Source organism: Canis lupus, chromosome 18, assembly GCF_048164855.1.
Source record: "Canis lupus baileyi chromosome 18, mCanLup2.hap1, whole genome shotgun sequence".
NCBI classification, from domain to species: Eukaryota; Metazoa; Chordata; class Mammalia; order Carnivora; family Canidae; genus Canis; species Canis lupus.
This window is the reverse complement of record NC_132855.1, coordinates 295,110-315,197: the sequence shown is the minus strand read 5'-3', so window position 1 is coordinate 315,197 and position 20,088 is coordinate 295,110. Positions and strand designations below refer to the sequence as shown.

At 38.3% G+C, this 20,088-nt stretch overlaps 1 protein-coding gene across 3 annotated transcripts in view; it reads right to left on the bottom strand.

The window, feature by feature from the left end:
* SLC13A1 (solute carrier family 13 member 1) overlaps positions 1–20,088 on the bottom strand; it is a 105,325-nt gene that overhangs the window by 12,009 nt on the left and 73,228 nt on the right. For 2 of the 3 annotated variants that reach the window (XM_072783281.1, XM_072783280.1), the window contains exons 14-15: positions 18,910–19,047; positions 16,613–16,777 (exon numbers count right to left, since the gene is read on the bottom strand). In XM_072783281.1, coding sequence (XP_072639382.1) covers positions 16,640–16,777; positions 18,910–19,047 — 276 coding nt within the window. In that variant the 3' untranslated portion in view covers positions 16,613–16,639. Of the gene's footprint in view, positions 1–16,227; positions 16,778–18,909; positions 19,048–20,088 lie in introns of those variants that run through there. The other variant, XM_072783279.1, reaches the window with a different exon arrangement.

The window sequence follows — 20,088 nt, the reverse complement described above, 5'->3', positions numbered from 1 at the left end:
GCCGTCTTGGTGATGCCTAGTAAAACCGGAGGTGTCCGTACTCTGGAACTGAGCAATTTCAATGGTACTGATCTTCTCTGGAGAAATTCATACGTGCGCACAACGAGCCATGGGCAAGAATATTACAAGGGAAAAAAATATTGTCCACGACTAGAGGAGTTGATAAGATTGTCTTTTAACATAAGATCTAATGCTATACAAAAATTAAAATGAATGAACTAGATCTATTAATACAGTTATTATAATAGTTATCTGTTAATATCTAATAATGCACATTGATACAGTTCCTAAGAAAAATATATTGTAAAAATACACTGATAGAATGAGAAAAGTTATATAAAACTTAAAAAAACCCACTCTCAACACAGTACTATAAATTGCTTATGGATACACACAGATGTTGAGGACGTATGGCATCGTGGATGGATGGCAGTGAGGCCAGTGATTACCTCTAGTGGAAATAATGAGTTTTGGGGGGCTTTAGATGTTATTTGGAATATTTATTTCTTTTTGGAAAAAATACATGGAATGAACATCATACATTGTTATTAATTTTAAAGATCTGCATCGTGGATTCATGGGATAGTGGGTGTACTGGTATTGTTACTAATATTTTCTGTGCTTTTCTATATATTTGAAGTCTTTCATGGTAAAAATAAAAAAATAGATAAAAAATAATTGATTAACATTCAAAGACAATGATGGGATGAGCACTGGGTGTTATGCTATATGTTGGCAAATTGAACTCCAATAATAATAAAAAAAAACAAAAACAATGATAGTCATTCTTTAGATAAAATATTGAGTCAAGCCAGTAGGATACCAAACACCTGAACTAAATGAAAGTCATTTAGTTAAAGTGTCATTTAGTTAGGAAAGTGTCATTTCCCCTCCATCTGCCCTCCCCACCTCAACTCACCCCCACTGCCCACCCGGGTCGTAACAAGACTTGCTTTTCCTGAGTGATATCTTGTGATTATTTTATAGGATTTTATTACAGAGCATTCTAAGAAACAGCTCAGGAGCTTCACTATTATATTAATGTCATGAAGGCTGGGATCCTCTTTAACACCAAGGTAAAAAGACACCTGACTCTGTGTGACATTATCTTAAATGCACTGTAATGCATTTAGCTTCAACTGATATTCCTGTATTTATTTTCCCTATGCTCTTTCTGCCTCTATTTTTAAAAAATTATCTTAGATTGCAATATCTATAATCCAATCACAATCCTTTTTGGAAGGAAGTCCAGGGTAAAAGTTTAAAAATAAACAGAGTAAAAGAAATTATCAAGAGGATTCAACAGGAGTTGATTTTCTGACCCTACTCTTGTATAAGAGTTGCGATCCATATAGGCAAAAACGTATTTTATAAGCAATAATAAAATAGTGAGGACGATTTTAAAGTGCTTCCTAAAAACTAAATACATGCACTATATCTTGTACTCTCAATAGTATGACATTTTACAGGGGTGAGTGGCAGAGACAAAGGGAGAAGCAGACTCCCCGCTGAGCAGGGAGCCTAACTCGGGGCTCGATCCCAGGACCCTGAGATCAGGATCTGAGCAGAAGGCAGACACTTTACGACTGAGCCACCCAGGCACCCCAGGCCTTGGGATTTCCTACTCTCAAACCAGGTCTTAACTCATATATATATATATATATTTTTTAAACTTTCCTAATCTTAAATTAGACAACGGTACTCTGGCAAATAATCTAAATCCAAGGCATCTCGATAGTGTTTGTTTGTTTATTTTAAGGATTTATTTATTTATTTTAGAGAGAGAGAGCGTGCATGAGGGCTTGCACGTGGGCAAGAGTGGGGCAGAGGGAATCTTCCAGCAGGCTCTTCACTGAGCACAGAGCCCTTCTCATGACCCTGAGTTCATGGCCTGAGCAGAAACCAAGTCGGTGACGGAACCAATTGAGCCCAGGTGCCCTGGATGATACTTAAATATTATACAAACATGTTCCTACCTTATCTTGTACTTCCCCACCCCAGGCTTTCAAATTCCACTCACTCGTTCAAAACAACTTGGTCACACCTTCCTTAAAATCAGCTGGTCAACGAGCTCTTCATATCAAAGATCTTTGAGCACCCACATTTATACAAAAGGCGAGAATGTGGACTAAATGATCTTTTCCGGATGATCATTGTTTATTCTGATTTTTTTCCCCTAAGAGTGACAGAAATATTTATTACAATGATATGTTCTCACAAAGAATTCCTAGAACCGATTGCAAGCTCTTGCTTTGTACAACAGGCTGAATCAGCCCCCAACTAATTCTAGCCTCTGAACAGGAGTGGCTGAGCGTGTGTGTGCATGTGTGTGTGAGTGTGTGTGAGTGTGTGTGTAGGGGACGTGGCTGATTTCCCAACTCTTCCTGGCATGTTCGCACGTAACGCTGATAGGCATTAAGAACAACACTGGGGAAACAGAGAGCACTATCAGATCAGCTCTTGTTATATTTTTTTCTGAGGGAATTAAAAAGGGGGATAGAAAATGTCAACAAGAAAATTTTGGAAAGTCTAATTCACAAGCTGACATTTTCCCACAAGTGGGAGTCAGAGGATGAGCCGATGGTTGCGTTGATGGTTCAGCTCCTGCTGCTTCGCCTCGCACGTGGCACGTCCCCGGACTCCGCTGAGAACGAACAATGCGAAGGTTCGTGGAAAACAAGAAGTCATGGGGGGATGCGTCTTCCAACTCACACAGACATTCTGCGGGCTTGATGGAAAGGTGTCAGCCACCCAGATAGGAAGAATGAGAACAGACGGGTCGTGAAGGATGACACTGGGAAGGGAAGAGGAGGCCCAGAGCTGCTCCCTCCAGGGTCACGCGGTGCCTGTGCAGCCCAGGCGTCTGCACCTCTGGGTGCCCCACTGCCCCAGCACCTTGCAGCGCAGCCTCGGGCCCCACACCCCTGCTCACCGTGATCTCCTGTTGGCGGTGGGGGGACTCAGAGCCACATCAGCGGCAGGTGTTTACAGGGACTCCCGCTAATCTCCTAGCGCCTCGGGAAGCTCGACCCCACGACCCTGAGAGGCACCTGGGCCTTTCCACCGGGCGGCCACGGACACTCAGGGGCTTAGGCCCTACAAGGCCCCAGCTCGGTGCAAAGCAGTTGTTCTTTTTCAGTGCTGAGTGATGTTCCCCGGTAGGAGTGTGTGGCTCTGCTCCACCGGACGTGTCTGAGGGTCAGCAAGGCTGTTTCCAAGGTCTGACCTTCACTCCTATATAGGTTTTTGTAAGAACATACATTCTTGTTTCCCCGGAATAAATGTCCACAATTGCAATTGCTGGGTCATATGGCAGTTTTGTGTCCAATTTTTTGTTAAGAAGCTGCTGCTTAGTTTTCCAGGGCAGCACCTATACGCGTGGCCGCCTTCCTCCGCTCCTCGCCAGCATTTTGTGCCGTCATTATTCTTTATTTTAGCCATTCTGATGCGAGGCTGGTAATATCTCACTGTGGTTTTAATTTGCATTTATCTAACTGGATCATGATGTTGAAGTTTTTTCCTGTGCTTATTTAACATCCGCATGGGCTCCTCTGGGAAGAGTATCTTCCTATCTTTTGCGCACTTTCTCATTGGATTGTCTGTTACTGAGTTTAGGCGTCCTTCATCCATTATCAGTATTATTCCCTGTGGTTTGCAAATATTTTCTCATTTCGTGGCTTGTTTTTTGTTCTCTTAATGGGGTATTTGTTGAGCAAATTTAAATTTTAAATTATTAAGTTTTGCTTCGTGGACTATACTTTTGGTGTTAATTCTAAGAACTCTTTGCTAAGCCCTAGATCCATAAAGATTATCTTCCATATTTTCCTCTAAATGTTTTAGAATTTTATGTTTTTCCACTTTATGCATTTAAGTTCACGATCAATCTTGAGCTAAATTTCATACAAAGTATGAAGCTTAGGTCAAAGTCTTGTTTGTTTTGTTTTCTGTTTTGGTCCATGGATGTTCACTTCTCTAACACCATTTGCTGGAACGGCTATTTTTCCTTCATTAAATTACTTTTGTAGCTTTGTCAAAAATAAGCATAGTTATGTGAGAGTATTTATGGGTTTTCATTTCGTGTCAACCCTAGTTGTCCATCTCTTTCCCAAGAGCACATAGTCTTGATTACTATATCTATTTAATAAGTCTTGAACTTGGGTAAACTATTTAGTCTGGTTTTGTCCTCTGTCATGACATTCAAAAATCTAAATTTAAAGTCTATTTTGAATTTCTTTGAATGTTTTTGTTGGATATACTGAGCCGCTTTACTACTGATTCAATATCAATAATCTTTAGAGAATAGATTCAGAGGAGATTGCATGAGATGCAATAGTAATACTAGAATCACCGGTACTTGTGTGTTTAGTTATCATCTCTGCTTTCCATATAGGTTTTCCCAGGAAAACCCATCAAGGATTACTAGTTAGAACGGCTCTTTCTTGGAAACTTGCTTTATATTTTGCAAAGTACTTGGCTAATGACATCTTTAAAAAGCAAGCTGCTAGAAATGCTCAAAAGTGCTTTAGGGGATTGCATACAATTGCGTTTTTTTGTTTATATTCTTTAGTCAAATGAATATGTGAAGATAAAGGAGATAGATATAGGGGATGGTATGTACACAGAGGCCAGTGGGACTTCTGTCTCCATGAGAAGACTGAGGTTCTTTATAACCTTCAGAGTTCTGGTTTTACAAAAGAAAAGGAGGGGGGAGGGAAACAAGCACAAGTAACAATAGCCCTCAGCAATATATTAACTACAAAGCTGCTTTAAGGGGCACCTGGATGGCTCAGGGGTTGAGCATCTGCCTTTGGTTCAGGTCGTGATCCTGGGGTCCTGGGATCAGAATCCTACATCAGGGTCCCCGCAGGAAGCTTGCTTCTCCCTCCGCCTGTGTCTTTGCCTCTCTCTCTCTGTGTCTCTCAAGAATCAATAAATAAAAATCTTAAAAAAAAAATAATGAAGCTGTTTTTAACTCAAAGTATAAAATATATAGCACATTAAATCATGCATACAGTCCTGACTACAGACGCAATAAAAGAATTCGAATTCCAGTTCTGATGATGGATTCTGGCCTTGTTCAAATTCTAGGGTGGGCCCATGAGTAGGTTCTGTATGGGGGAGGATGAGGACCCTACCAGATTCTGTGAGAAAAGGACTTCTTGCTCCTGTGAACCCCCAGCTCTGGCCAGAAGCAATTACTTTCCTAGCTGAGATGGAGATGAAAAGTTTATGGAGAGCAATATCAAGGACTGCAGTCAAAAATGCCTTCCCAGACCCTGAGGAATAACCTGCCATTATTTATTATTCATTTAACATTTGTTAGATGATCTACCCAGAAAGCCCCGTGGCTGTGAAGATACAATTTTCTTGCCAGACCACAATCTCTGTCAGAGACCTAATCTTCTCAGGTTGAACTTACTTTGGGGCTGAATTGTTCTCTGAACAATTTCCCCAGGATTTTAAACTTGCTTATTCCTTAATTATTTTTACATAAAAACAACAACAACAACAAAAACGAGTTACATTTAAATAATATTGTACAATTATATTTCAAGTATGGCCATAAAATCTTCAGTTTTGAATTAAGATAATAATTAAAAATATATCAATTTAGGACATTAATATTAAGTAGCTGTCATAGTATTGAAGTTGATAAAAAAAAACAGAAAGGTTGTTCCTACACATTTTTACTATGTTCTAGACTCTATCTTATATTTTAAACTAGAATGCAGGTCCGACCATTATTCTGCATCTCACATTTGGATTATTTAAGTGCCCATTAGTTATTTCTTCTTGAGTCTCTCATAAGTGGTGAATAAATCTCAAACTCAACAAATTCAGAATTGCATTCCTGAGGTAATAGGAAGAGTAGGCTCCTCATCCAGGGTTTGCTCTTATTTAAGAGCTGCATTATACACCAGTGATTAAAATTGGAGACTTCATAACCATCCAATTAACTCAACTTGTTCTGATTTCAACCTTACTAGGAAAAATAAAAATAAAAAAAGACTGTAATTAAATCTGACTCTTCTAGATACTTCTACTTTCAGTAAAATGCAGCATGAGGAACAGGAATACACTCTGCCTGAAACAACTACAATAGGAGAAATTATTTAAAATGGCAGTTTTCAGACATTGGATATCAGGCAACATAGGCAGTGATCGCTGAAAGAGAAAAAATAGTTGAGTCCTCTGATTATTCCAACTTACAACAAGGGAAGAGTATCCAGGCAGCAGTTCAAAAAAGGAGGAATCCAGGCAGATGCTGGTGATCATGTGTTGAATAGTTGGAGCTGGGAGACTGAAGAGAGGTGGTAGCTACAGTTTTCAGGCAGAGAATCAGAAAGGAAAAACAGGCACGGACATGGGACATGTGCATAAAGATCTGTGGGCATCTTGTCCACTATTCTGCTGACTACTGATCAACACAAGTCTCAGAGGAAACTACCTGAGGGTGAAGAAAGAACTAATCAAAATTATTAGATGGAACAAACTCCAAAAGCTAACACAGGGCTGGGAATAATTCATGTTCCCACCAGCTAGAATGGAAAACCTTAAATTTAATGGAGCATTAAGTACAATGCTCAAAAGGGCATTGTCTTAGTAGTGAGGCAAGTGTAGCTGTAGACTAAAGGGTGTTCTAGTCTCACTCGATAAATCTGAAGAGCAGGGCAGCCCGGGTGGCTCAGCGGTTTAGCGCCACCTTCAGCCCAGGGCGTGATCCTGGAGACCCGGGATCGAGTCCCACGTTGGGGTCCCTGCATGGAGCCTGCTTCTCCCTCTGCCTGTGTCTCTGCCTCTCTCTCTCTCTCTCTCTCTCTCTCTCTCTCTCCCTCTCTGCATGTGTGTGTCAAAAATAAATAAAATCTTTAAAAAAACTCTGAAGAACAAACCTCAAAAGGATCAAATTGTTTCCAAATAATGCAACTGTGTCCCAGAATAACATTCAAGTATATAGGAATAAAAATATATCTGGTATTAAACAAAGCAAAATAAGCAATGTCTTTCTTTCAATTGAAAAAACATATCAGGTAGAAAAAGCAGGAAAATCTGACTCTTGAAAGAGAGAGAAATCAAGCAATAGACATAGAGGCAGGAATGAATATGTGATAGAATTAGTAGACAAGAACATTAAAAGTTATTAAAACTATACTATGTATGTTCAAGAAGGTAGAGAAAAATATACATATGCTCAGTAATGACAGGAAAAATATAAAAGACCTAAGTCAAATTTCTAGAGTTGAAAATTACATTTCCATTAAATGGAAAATACACTTGATGGATTTAATAGAAGATTCAGCAGTGCAAAAGAAAGAATTGGTGAACTGAAAGATGTAGCGATAGAAACTATTCAAAATAATACAGAGAAAATGGTGGAAAAAACAAAGAACAAAAACAGAGCCATTCCAGCAAGTGTACTTTGGGATAATTTCAAGTGACCAAATACGTTTGTAATTGTAGTCTCTGAAATAAAAGGTGTAGAGAGAATATTTTAAGGGATAGTAGATGAAGATTTTCTAGATTTGATTAAAAAACAAACAAACCTATAAATACTTCAAAGCCTAATGAACCCTGAACACTAGAAACAAAGAAAATGACATCAAGGTACCTCACAATTAGATTACACAAAATCAGTAATAAAGAAAAATATCTTAAAGGCAACCAGAAGAAAAAAAAATACACATTACATTCAAAAGAACGGAGTTAGGAATTAAAATACATTTCCCATCAAAAAGGATATAAATCAGAAGAAATAGAAATAGAAAAAAATAGCAAAATGGTAGACTTAAGTGCAATTATACCAGTAATCACATTAAATATAAATGACCTAAACACCTAAATTAAAAGACAGAATCTGTCATTTTTTATTAAAACATAAGAAAGCAAGATTCAATTATATTTCCTACAAGAAACTCACTTTAAAAACTCAAGTAGGTTAAAAATAAAAGGCTGGAGAAAGATAACTCATGCTAAAACTAATTTAAAAAGTTGAAATACTTATATTAATATCAATGTATTTCAGAGTGAAGAATACCAACATTGATAAAAGAGCATCACATGGGGATAAAGGCATAATGTGCAAATTTAAACATTGGCACATCAACCAAAAAATACAGCTTTGAAAAACATAAAGCAAAACCTGATAAAAATGCAAGAATTGGTGAATCCACAATTATAGGCAAGGATTTTAACATTCCTCTCTCAATATATCACTGATAGAACAAGTAGGGGAAAAAATCAGTCATAATATAGAATATGAAAAAAAGTAGCAACCAAGTGGACCCAATTAACACTTTAGAAGACTCTGCCCAATAATAGCAGAATACATATCTTTTTCAAGGCAGAATATTTATCAGAATGTAAATTTCATAAACAAATCTCAGTAAGTTCAAAAGGATTTAAATTCTACAACTCTTGTAGACAACTAAAGAGAAGAAATGCTTTCTAGCTCATTCTCCAAGGCAAGCATTACCTTAATACAACAACAAGGTCCGAAAGCTTCAGACCAATGTCCCTCCTGAACACTGGTGCAAAAATTCTTAATGACATTTTAGTAAATAAAATATAACAATATATATAAAAATACAAAATATGTTCAAAGTCTGTTTAATTCAATGTAATTTAGCATACTAACAGACTTATAAAGAAAATCATAAGATCAGCTCCAAAGATATAGAAAAAGCATTTGACAAATTCCAACATCCATTCTTGATTAAAAAACAAACAAAACCTCTCAGCAAACTAGCAATAGAAGTTTCCTCAATCTGATAAAGAGGCTCTGAAAATTCTACAGCCAACATTCATGATTAATGGTTAAAAAAAATGCTTTGCTACTAAGGGCAGAAAAAAGACAAGGATATCTTAAGATAAAATGAGAAATAAAAATATCTAGATTGGAATGGATAAATTTCACTGAGTTTATTCAAAGAAGATATTATTAAGTACAAAGTCTTATGAAATCTATTTAAAAACAAACAAACCCCAAGTAGAAATAATAAGTTAGCTTAGTGCAGGTGAAGATACAAAATCAGTTTATAAAAATGTGAGGCATTTCTAAATCCTGGTAACTGTCAATCAGAAATTGGTGCCAAAAAACAGACCACTTACAATAACGTCAAAAAATGAAATACAGTGATATCAAAAACATGAAGCACTTAGGGATAAATGTGTTTAAAGATGAACAAGACTGTGCATTGAAAGCTCTACAGCATTGCCCAGAGAAGTTGAAGAATACCTAAATAGAGAGATACGGCGTGCTCCTGGGTCAGGAGGCTCAGAAATTTTATGATGTCAATTCTTCCTGAGTTGATTTATCTGTTATGACTAGAGTTCATTGGGCTCCTGTGCTAGTCTCAAACTTTTTTGCGACTGGTACCTGCTTATTTTCATTGTCTAAGGTGGTAAAATCCCTGAACATCATCAAGAGTGTTAAGGAAGGACCCTGGAAGCTAGTCTGGAGGGCTGACGTCTAATAGATACAAAAGTGTTTGAAGAATCAATGTCTTTTGTCAAACTGGAAGCCAATTTCATGGCAGTCATGTTAGGATAAATCAAACTTGCTTTTTTCAAAACATCTCGTCTCTTCTTTCCTAGCTTTTCCAGCAAACATTTCCCTCACTCTCTATCAAGATGACTTGGAGTTTGAAAGCCATTGCACAGAATATAAGGTAGGTAATTTTCCAGCTTTATTTGAAAATTTATCCATAGGCCACAACAGAGGTTGGAATACATGGATGAAGTGATCTATTTGTAATTTTTTTGTGTGTGGAAACGCCGTCAGAGACCAGTATTCTTAGAGATTCTAACAAACGTAGCGTCTGACTTTCTGAGAAGTCTAAGCGCATTTGCTTAAATAAAAATAAAAGACAATATGTCAAGAAAGACAGGTGTGCTGATAAAAAAGGATAGAATGAAGCAATTAGAATAAATAAGGAAAAATAATGGAAATGCTGGCTGTTGCAAATAGAGGCAAGAGCACATACGTTTTCTGGGAACAAAGGAGGAGGCTGCGTGACATTTACAATATTTGGTCAATCTTTCGGTCATACTTTTTACAGAACTGTAGCCACAAAGGCAGGTGTCGATTCCATGGCCACGGGGGGTCAGAGGGCACGTGGGCCCCAGCAGGTGCACTACAGGTGGGCTACAGGTGTCAGGATCCATCAACACCCTGGCGGGCAAGCTCTGGGGGTACCAGCAGCAGGGCGGGGGTGGGTGAACTCTCTGAACATCCCTGAAGTGAGAACAGTGATGAGAATAATTTCATGGAGCGAGAGGCTCATTCGACACCAACATGCCACTATTATTATTTCACTAAGTTATTGAACTTGGGTTGCAGCATCCCATGTGGGATGGAAACCCTCCTAGACTGTCTCCCTGAGCCGGGCTCTGTAAGTGGGGGCCCGTCTAAAAAGATACATGCTTCGTTCACCCTTTGACCTCCAGGGCTCTCTCTCAACCAAGGACTGATTTTGTAAAAATAAGATTTTCTGGAAATCTGCATTTAGGCGTTACAAACAGGAGTCGCCCTTCTACCGTAAATCCCAGGCTCCGGGGAGACCCGGCTAGAGTCTTCCAAAGCAGGGCTTAGACCCAGGTGGTGGGTGCGACTCCTGGGGGGACCTGGGGCTAACCCCGCTGCGCCTGCACGAGCCCCGGGAGGGGCCTCCGCGACCCCTCGTCTCATCTCCGCGGCCCTAGAGGCCGTGCCCGGATGCTCCAGGTGAGGACCGCGCAGGTGAGGGCTGGGGGCGGGGCCTCCTGTGATGCGAGGCTCCCCTCTGGGGCACGAGGTCACATTCCTTATTTTTGCTGTGAACCCCTTGCTACTAGAACTCAGGGCAGAAGCAGTGAGCACTTCCTGGGGCGGGGAGGGGCCGGGCTTCTGGGCGCAGGTGGGGCTCCATCCTGGAGACCGGGGGCCAGGGTGCAGAGAGCACGAGGCTGGCTCTGCAGAGGTGGAGCGACGGGTCGGATGGGGCGCGGGGGGGCACAGTCTGGGTTCAGAAGCTCCAGCCGGCCTCCCAGGGGGCTGTGGACGCACCCGCTACACAGTTTAGATAAAACCCCTAAGCGAAATCAATAAGAGAGAGGCTCTAAAAACGTAAGGCCGAGTTGACTAAATTAAACTCTGACATCCATTAAAACACAGACATGGTGAATTCGACTTGGATTCAACTAGATTAAGTGTTCTGCCGCCAAGAAAAATGGGGGCTTCAGAGAAAATTAGAATGTTTTGTCTCCTTTGAACTGTATGTTACACTTTTGCAGGATTTTAATTCTAGTCGGTTTTTTAAACCCATGTATAATGTGTCACATTATTTTCTTTTTTGGATTATCTTTTCCTTTGTTATAGACATTGGAAGTAACTTTGGAGCTTTGGCTGGTGGTAAACTCCCTTAGTTTCTGCGAGTTTGAAAATTCTTGAGTTTCCTTTTATTCTTAAAATGTAGATTTTCTAGATGTACGATTCTAGGTTGACGGTTCCTTGTTTTCGCACTTGCGATACTTGTTTCCAGTTGCTCTGGAGAAGGTAGCCTTAGGCTAAGCCTTAATTTCTCTGTAAAGATCTTGTCCTTCCTTTGGGGGTTCCACTATTCCACAATCATGGAGGTGAGTGTACATTTACTTTTTTTTTTTCTTTTTAAATCCTGCTTTGGATTCTTTATGCTTCCTGAAAAATTCTGTTTCACTTACTAGTATTGGAAAATTATCACTCATTGTGTTCAATGATTGTTGTCTCCCTTGTTTTTTAATCTAGTCTTGGAATTTCAATTAAACATATGTTATATTTATCATCCTGGCTTGTATTTTCCTTAATGTCCCTTTCAGAGTTCCTTTTGTCTATCTCTGTGTTGCGTTCTAATTAATTTTTTTGGAATGTGTCCTCACGTTCACACACATTTCTTTCCTAGTTGGTGTAATGTGCTATTTAACCATTTCATTACATTTTTAATTTAAATTACCATGCTTTTCATATCTAAAATTCCTATTCAATACTTTTTCAGATATGGTCACTTTTCACAGTCTCTCATTCTTTATTATTTGATTTCTATTGTTGTCATGAAAAAAACTACCATAAATTTAGTGGCCTAAAACAATAGTCATTACTATCTTAAAGCTCTGTAGATGAACAGGCCAGTCCAAACAAGTTTCATAGGACCAAGATCAAGGCCTCCCTCTGCTGTCCTTAATGGAGGCTCTTAAGGAGAGCTACTCCCAGGCTTCCCACGTGTTGGCAGAGTTCAGTTCCATGCGCCTGTAGGACTGACAACTCTGTTTCCTTGCTGGGTTTCAACCAGGGGTCATTCTCAGCTTCCAGAGGCTTTCTGCATTCCCTGGTTTATAAATCCTTTCACCTTCAAAACCGCCAATATTGGGTCCATCCTGCTCATGCTTTCAATCTCCCTGATTTCCCCTTGTCTCATCTTACCCCCTTGATCCTTCGACCTTTCTCTTTTGCTTCTTAAGGCTCATAGGATCACACTAGGACCACCTGAATAATCCAGGATAATCTCCATCGTTTAAGGCTGGCTGAATCCATGTGTAAAACCTCTTCACAGCAGTACCTAGATTGGAGTCTGACTGAGTAACCAGGAGCCAGAAGTCTTAGGAGACATTTTCAGCATTCTTCCTACCACAATTACATTTACAATACCCTCTTTTATATTCTCAAACATACTTCCTCATCTTATATTCTCTATCTGATAATTAGAGTATCTGTTGTCTTTGCACTCGGATTGTTTCTTTTGTTCATGTGGCTCTTGAACAGTAATGTTTTCTGTCTTAGCATAATTGACAAGTTTCGATCATAATCTCTTGCCGAGCTTTAATCTTAGTAATATGTTGAGCCCCAGGTTGAAGAAAGTGTTCCTTTTTTTGCCAGGTACTCAGGCACACTATCAACCCGGAATTGTTTTAAAATAAAGTTTGAGATTAAGGGTTTGGTCTTCCCTCACCCCCACCCCCACACTGGTATTGGCCCATAACCTGCACATTGTGAATTCTCCGGGGAGATTCCTTCACCCAGTGCATAGGCCAAGACATCAAGGTTCCCTTGAGGTTTCCCTTTATAAAATGGGATTTTGTCCTAGCTTACATCTTTTCAGAGAACACAGTCCTTTGAGATCCTCACTCATAGTTTTCCACTCAACCCACAACTTGCTTGGGTCCTGGCTTTGTCTCCCACCCCTTGTTCCTTGTGTATCTGTTAAAAGAAAATGTTGAGCTCTCTAGGGATTAGCAGTTGCCACGTCTGCATTCTTGCTGATGCTCCATCATCTTTCTCTTTGGAGAATTTCCATTATTTTCTTGCTGACACAGAATGCACATAATACAATATTTTTTTATTATTATTATTTGGCTTTAAGATCTACTCCCCTCAAAACTGCCCCTAGTATCTCTACCACTATACTATAAGTAAGAAAAGTCCCTTTGTTTCTTTTTTTAAACGCTGTCTTTTTCTTCCAAGGTAAATGAAGATCCCCATATTTGGAAAAACCCTTTAGCTTCTGCTTTGGTTATGTGTTGTTTCACTGTTTGCTCTTGGGCTAGTCTGGTCTCGCTTCTACAATGGGGACCTGTGGTTTTGATATGTGTGTTTTCAAAACTTACCTAGCAAATTTTTCCTTTGACTAAAGTGCTTCATTTTTGAATAGCATGGCTAATGGTGTCCTAGACTAACAATTTTAACCTTTCCTTTTTAGATTATGTTAGAGTACTAAAACTGACCCAGTTTGTTTGAGTTTATTCTTTTGTTCTTAGTACAACCCTACCCCTCCTAAAAATTTAAAAAAAGTTTAATTTGGTGAAATTCACATAGTCAAGCAAAGAGAGTCATTCATTAACTGAATCAGTAAAATTTTGGAATAAAAGGACGGATGACACAGATCTTTATCATATATTTAGCCATGGCAGAGATAGAATAATATATTTAATATCAAATCTTTGAAATATAATCCTATGCAGTACACATGTCAAGAAACAGTTCAGGTATCAGGATAATTTTTTTTAATCCATTTTGGCTAATAGGATTAATTAATACCATTGGAAAAAAGCATACTTTCCTAATGTCCAGGCTGAAAGGAGAGAACAAAGCCTTGGATACCAAGTGAGGTGGAAAGAGTGCAGACATTTGAAAGGAAGGAAGTCTGAGTTCTGGAGATGCTGACATGTTCAGAGGCGGTTGGGGTGAGTGAAGGATCTACACATGTCGGTGGAGTCTTCCAAGCACTTGCATGAACAGACAGTAAATAGGCACTTAGTGAAATTGCTACTATTATCTAGACAAGATCCAACCCTAAGTGAGATACTGGGATTTAAAGTGACAAAGATTTCTAGTTAACCTTTAAGTAAGGATGAGGATAATGACAAAAACACTATCTACCATAGAGTGGGAGGACAGAGATTTGTTTGATCATCTTTCCAACTAAAAGAGCTTGAGAACTTTGATGTAAATGGAACAAATGTGAAATGGATGAGTTAAGTCATTTTTGATATACCAACTAAACAGAAAGATGTAGCAAGAGAATGATATGGCTCACTTAAACAAATTTTGACCAAGTATTACTTTTCCTGTACTCAGCTGGCAGCTGTTGGAAGTAATTCATTAAAATGATTCAAGTTGAAATGTTTATATTATTTTCTTGAGAGCAAAACTTACTCATTCTAATTTGAAAAGTCATTTCATTTTTCATAATTAAAATGTATTCATCACATAATTCAGCAGTGATAAATTGAATGACTAGAAAAAAGCCCAAAAGAAATACTATTGATCTTAAGTAAATATGTAACATATGATAGGGAAAGAAACAAATGAATAGGGGGGAACTTAGAAGATATACATAAAGTGGCAGTATATTTTAAGGTTTAAATTGACAAATTGTGCATTGACTAATAAATAGATAATAGACAATTTATCATGTATGCTTTTTAAAGAAATGTCTTCCTTTTTAAAAATACTTTTTACTATATTTAATTTTTAAGAACAACTTTATAAATACCATCATTTGCAAAAAAAAAAAAAAAAACACAACAAAAAAACAAACAAAAAACAAAAAACAAAAAACAAAAACAAAACAAAACAAAACAAAAAAACCCCAAACCAGGTCTGATGACTTCTATGAAGATTAAAAATACCAAAGATATTTTCTTGGCCTCTCTTCCTTTTTATTTTTAGAATGAAATTTGTTATGTTTTAACTTCTCCATCTTTTCCTAACTGCACATTATTTTGTTTTTGATTGTCATTTTTCCCCTTGTAGTCTGATTTTGGAATGTCAATAGACCTTATTCCTGTTCACAACCCTCATATTAGGAGACTATTCTCTTCCACTTTTTGTTTGAATGTTTAGATCTCCTTTTTTGTTTGTTTGCCCATGAATAATTCATTTTCTTTTTGTAAATTTTTCAACAGTTTTATTCTTATTTTCCATCTGATATTTCATCTCAATGTTGATAATAATGGAGTTGTGTGACCTTTTTCTGTCTCTATACATAGTGATAATTCATTTAAATTTCTGAGTCTTTTTACATGACATTATGTATTTCTATTTCTAAACTTTTAAAAATTTATTTTATTGTTTACTTATTTATTTTTAGACAGAGAGAGAGAGAGAGAGAGAGAGAAAACAGAGGGAGAATGAAAGAGAGAATCTTAAGCAGGATCCAGGCAAGGGCTCGATCTCATGACTGTGAGACCATGACCTGAGCCGAAATCGAGAGTCAGATGCTTAACCGACTGAGCTCTCCAGACACCCCTAACTTTGTGTATTTCTGAAGTAAGATAAACACTAAAGCAAAATTGCTATACAGCTACATAAATGTGTTAATAGTTCTATAGTGTTTAGCTTTCTTTTATAACTATGCTGTGCTAACAGTGCATCTCACAGCAAGCATTAGTCACAGCCCTACAAAATGCATTTCTTAGCGCACTGAGATATTAAAGGTATGAATTACATTAATCTAACCACACGGTCAAGTAGAAATTAATCCTTATCTACAAGTTTTCTGTTGTTTAGTTGATTCAATTACAATTTTGAAACTACTAATTCAATTTCAATTTTCATGCCATATCTATACATGAAGAATAATATGGTATTTTCTAAATGGGAGGATGCACATTTCATTTAGACTAAAACTTTTTTCTGCAATACGGTGCAGATGACCACAGTGTTGGTTTTTCAACAAATTCCCTTCAACAACACAACAGGAATGATTTATCCATGTATTAACTAACTGGTATGTTTTATTTTCTATTTCAAACTTTACGGGAAGTTTTTGAGATAATAAATTGATGTTTGAAATGTTACACCAAACCCAAAATGTAAAATGAAGTAAATCGCCTAATCTTTTTGAAGGTCATGTTATAAATTATTCTTATGATGAAGCAGGATGCATATGGTCCATGAGCAGAATCTCAGCTGTGGGCTTCTTGATAAAGGGACGTAGTCGCTCTTTGGTTGCGTCTCAAAGGAATTGTGAACTCTAGGTTACGACGGCAGGTTTTGGGTGTTTACTGGAACCACAGCAGCTACAACAGGACTAATTTAAATGAGTCACCAATTTTCCAATGCCGTATCTGCAGTGAATTCTCAATAGTTTCCAAAACTCACCAAAGGATAGTCATAGCATTCAGCTTGTCATGGCATGGTCTCATTACTGATTGGAGGAGCCCAGGAAGGGTAAGTAGAGAGGTCAAATAGAGCCCAAATCCAGGTGGACATGCCAAGCATCACCACAGCAACACCCACAATATTAACGCCAAGTCCAGCTTTAACCTTGAATAGGGAAGAGCATAAATGTCAGTTTCCTGAAAAGAAAACCTATAGGAGAATCAGAATACTAACGCAGAAAGTAGATGTCAGACTTATATATGTCATAAATGATTAGCATAAATTGTTGTTACTTCACAAAACATTGAGCTCTCCATTCATATCAAAACAGAATCTATCCTCAACTAAATGACATTTAGTTGCAAATTCTATGAGGTTCCTTTTAGGAATATACTGGAATCACTCTGATTCAAGAAAAATCCCTTTAAAAATTTCCCATTTCATGTTAAATCAGAATATGAGTTTTGAGGTCTTGTATTTCAGTGGATAAGGTTCAGGTCACTATATGATAACTGGATCTTTCAAATTCACTCAATACCATTATTAGTTTAGCCTTCAGTATTCTCTTATTGAGATTTAATAAAATGCCACTTCTATTCATCTTCTTTAGAGTTATCATTTTTCTAGCTCTTGTGTCATCATCCTGGTGTCCACTAAAAATTTCAAAGTTGCTTTTAATCCATTAAAACAGAGGTTGGCAAACCCCTGCTCATGATCCGTTTTGGCAAATTAAGTTTTATGGGACCACAACCATGGTGGTTACATATTTTGGCTGCATTCATGTACAATGGTGGAACCGAGCAGTTGTGACAGAGAGCATATGGCCCAGAGAGCGTTAAATATTTACTATCTGACTCTTTACAGAGAAAGCTTATCTCTGCATTCTCTGTATTAAAACATGGAGCCCCGAAGCAAAAGGGGATACCTAGCAATGTTTATTACAGAGGCCCCCTTTTCTGTCCATGCAAGCCACTCATTTAATCCAGAATCCTGGTTTTTCTTTTCGTTTGTTTGTTTTTTAAAAATTTATTTTTTATTGGTGTTCATTTTGCCAACATATAGAATAACACCTAGTGTTCATCCCGTCAAGTGCCCCCCTCAGTGCCCGTCACCCAGTCACCCCCACCCCCCGCCCACCTCCCCTTCCACCACCCCTAGTTCGTTTCCCAGAGTTAGGAGTCTTTATGTTCTGTCTCCCTTTCTGATATTTCCCACTCAAGAATCCTGTTTTAATTTTTTAAATTCACATACACCCGACACTGGTTGTATTCTATTATGCACATTTTCTTTTCCAAAAGGATATTATGTGACTTCTGCATAGAGAGCTTTCCAGAGTTTTTACATTGCAGGGTTGTAGGGACAGCACTGTGTGTGGGAGGAGGCAACTGAGACCTTGGAACTGAATTTTCATAGTAAGCTCATTGAGTTTACTTTGGTTATATTCTTTTTTTTTTTTTCCTTGTTTGGTTTGGAAGTTGGTAATCAAGGTTAGGGGGAGACTAGAATATTCTCAAACTAGTCCTTGACAATCACTACTTTTGTATTTGGGAAAAATGACCATGTTTTATCACTTGAATGTCTCATTATTGCTTGTGCTTTTATGTCAGGTGCCACCATTAGAATCAGAGCAAGAAAGATGACCTTTCATCAGCAGGTACTGAGTCCAGTGTATTATGTGAAGCAAGTATTTGCTGCAAAATATTTGTGGTAGAAAACCACAGCGTGGGGATCCCTGGGTGGCTCAGTGGTTTAGTGCCTGCCTTCAGCCCAGGGTGTGATCCTGGAGACCCGGGATGGAGGCCCACCTCGGGCTCCCTGCGTGGGGCCTGCTTCTCCCTCTGCCTGTGTCTCTGCCTCTCTCTCTGTGTGTCTCTATGAATAAATAAATTAAAGAAAGAAAGAAAGAAAGAAAGAAAGAAAGAAAGAAAGAAAACCACAGCGTGTAATTGCTGAATTTCATTAACCCTATTTCTTCTTTTTGACTAGGTCAAGTTGGATCCTGATCCTGATATGCGAGTTTAAGCCATTGTGTTGCCCATACTCTGTGCTCTTTTCATTTTTCAAGTACGTTATTGATGCATTCAGTATCTCTGTGTTTGTGACTGCAAATCCTAATGGTAAGTTTGCTTCTAGTTACCATTTTTAAAAACAGTTCTGTGACCAATCATGTACTCACCTTCAGAAGCAGAACTAAAGCCTTGCTTTTCCTGGCAGTTGATAGTGTGTAAAAAGAGTGATAACCCAGGACATCACACACACACAAAGATGTCTATTGGACCTGATTTCAGCTCACTCACCATGTCCATAACTTTTAGATGGCCATAGGAAAAAACAATAGCATTGGGTGGATTTGCTACTGGTAGGAGGAATGCAAATGAAGTACACAGAGTAGAAGGTATCAAAATATAAAGAGGGTTCACTTGAATGGCTTCAGCCTGTTGGAAAAGATAAGAAGGAGTTTAGGTAAAATTTTGAGGTAGGCACCAAGCATCAAAATGAACAAGATTAGTATGATAAGCTTTCCCAGAAGCACGTTAAAATCTAAAGACCTAATACTATACACATAAATGCAGTTATCACTTGAAGAATATTCTTCAGAAATGCAGTTATCACTTGAAGAATATTTTCCTCTTGTTTTTATATGGTAATTAGTGCTATTTAAGTGCTGTAGCTTAGTTCATATAGAAAATAAAGTATCATTTACTTCAAGAACCATATACAAACAAAAATAGTTTTTACTCATCTAGTGCCAGGTGCTCTGTGTGTGTGTGTGGGGGGGGGTGCATTTATATAAAATAACTAAATTTTCCCAGTGACCTATGAGATGGCTACTATAGCCCCAAATAACAGATAAGAAATTAAGGCACGGAAAGGCAAAAGTAACTTGTCCAGACACAAAGCTGACAAGCAGTAGAGCGTATGTAAGGTCTCAGGTCCCTCTGGCTTCAAAGCTTCTCATTATTCCATTAATTGTCTGCCCCTGTGCCATATACAATTTAAAATTGCTTAGGGATCATCTTTAGAAGAAGAGTTACTACTACCCTTAATTCATCACCTAATTTTCTAACTGTGCCTTGTTGAGAAGCAAAAAAGAGAAAAACCAAAATGATATTTTACCATTAAAAACTGCCTACATTTCTTCTCTAATTTGAAGCAGCAGCTCAAGAACACCAACATCTGCCCCTTGAGCTGTAGCAGAACAATCCCAGAAGGGCGATCCTTCTTAATTTGAAGTGCTATCCTTTCACCAAACTCAGCTGTCCCCATAAGAAAAACACTTTACTTAAGGCTATTTCTTGTAATTGCTAGCTAGGTGGGGAGACAGAAGTAAGGCTGTCTTTTCCTCTCTCTCCTTGCAAATCTGCTTTTTTACTTCTCTTTAAAAACTATTCCCTGGGCCGCAGAGAACTGTGTCTAAGATATTTTAGCTTAAAGCCTGAGTGTAAGCCTAGGTTTTCATTCATTTGCAGATCACT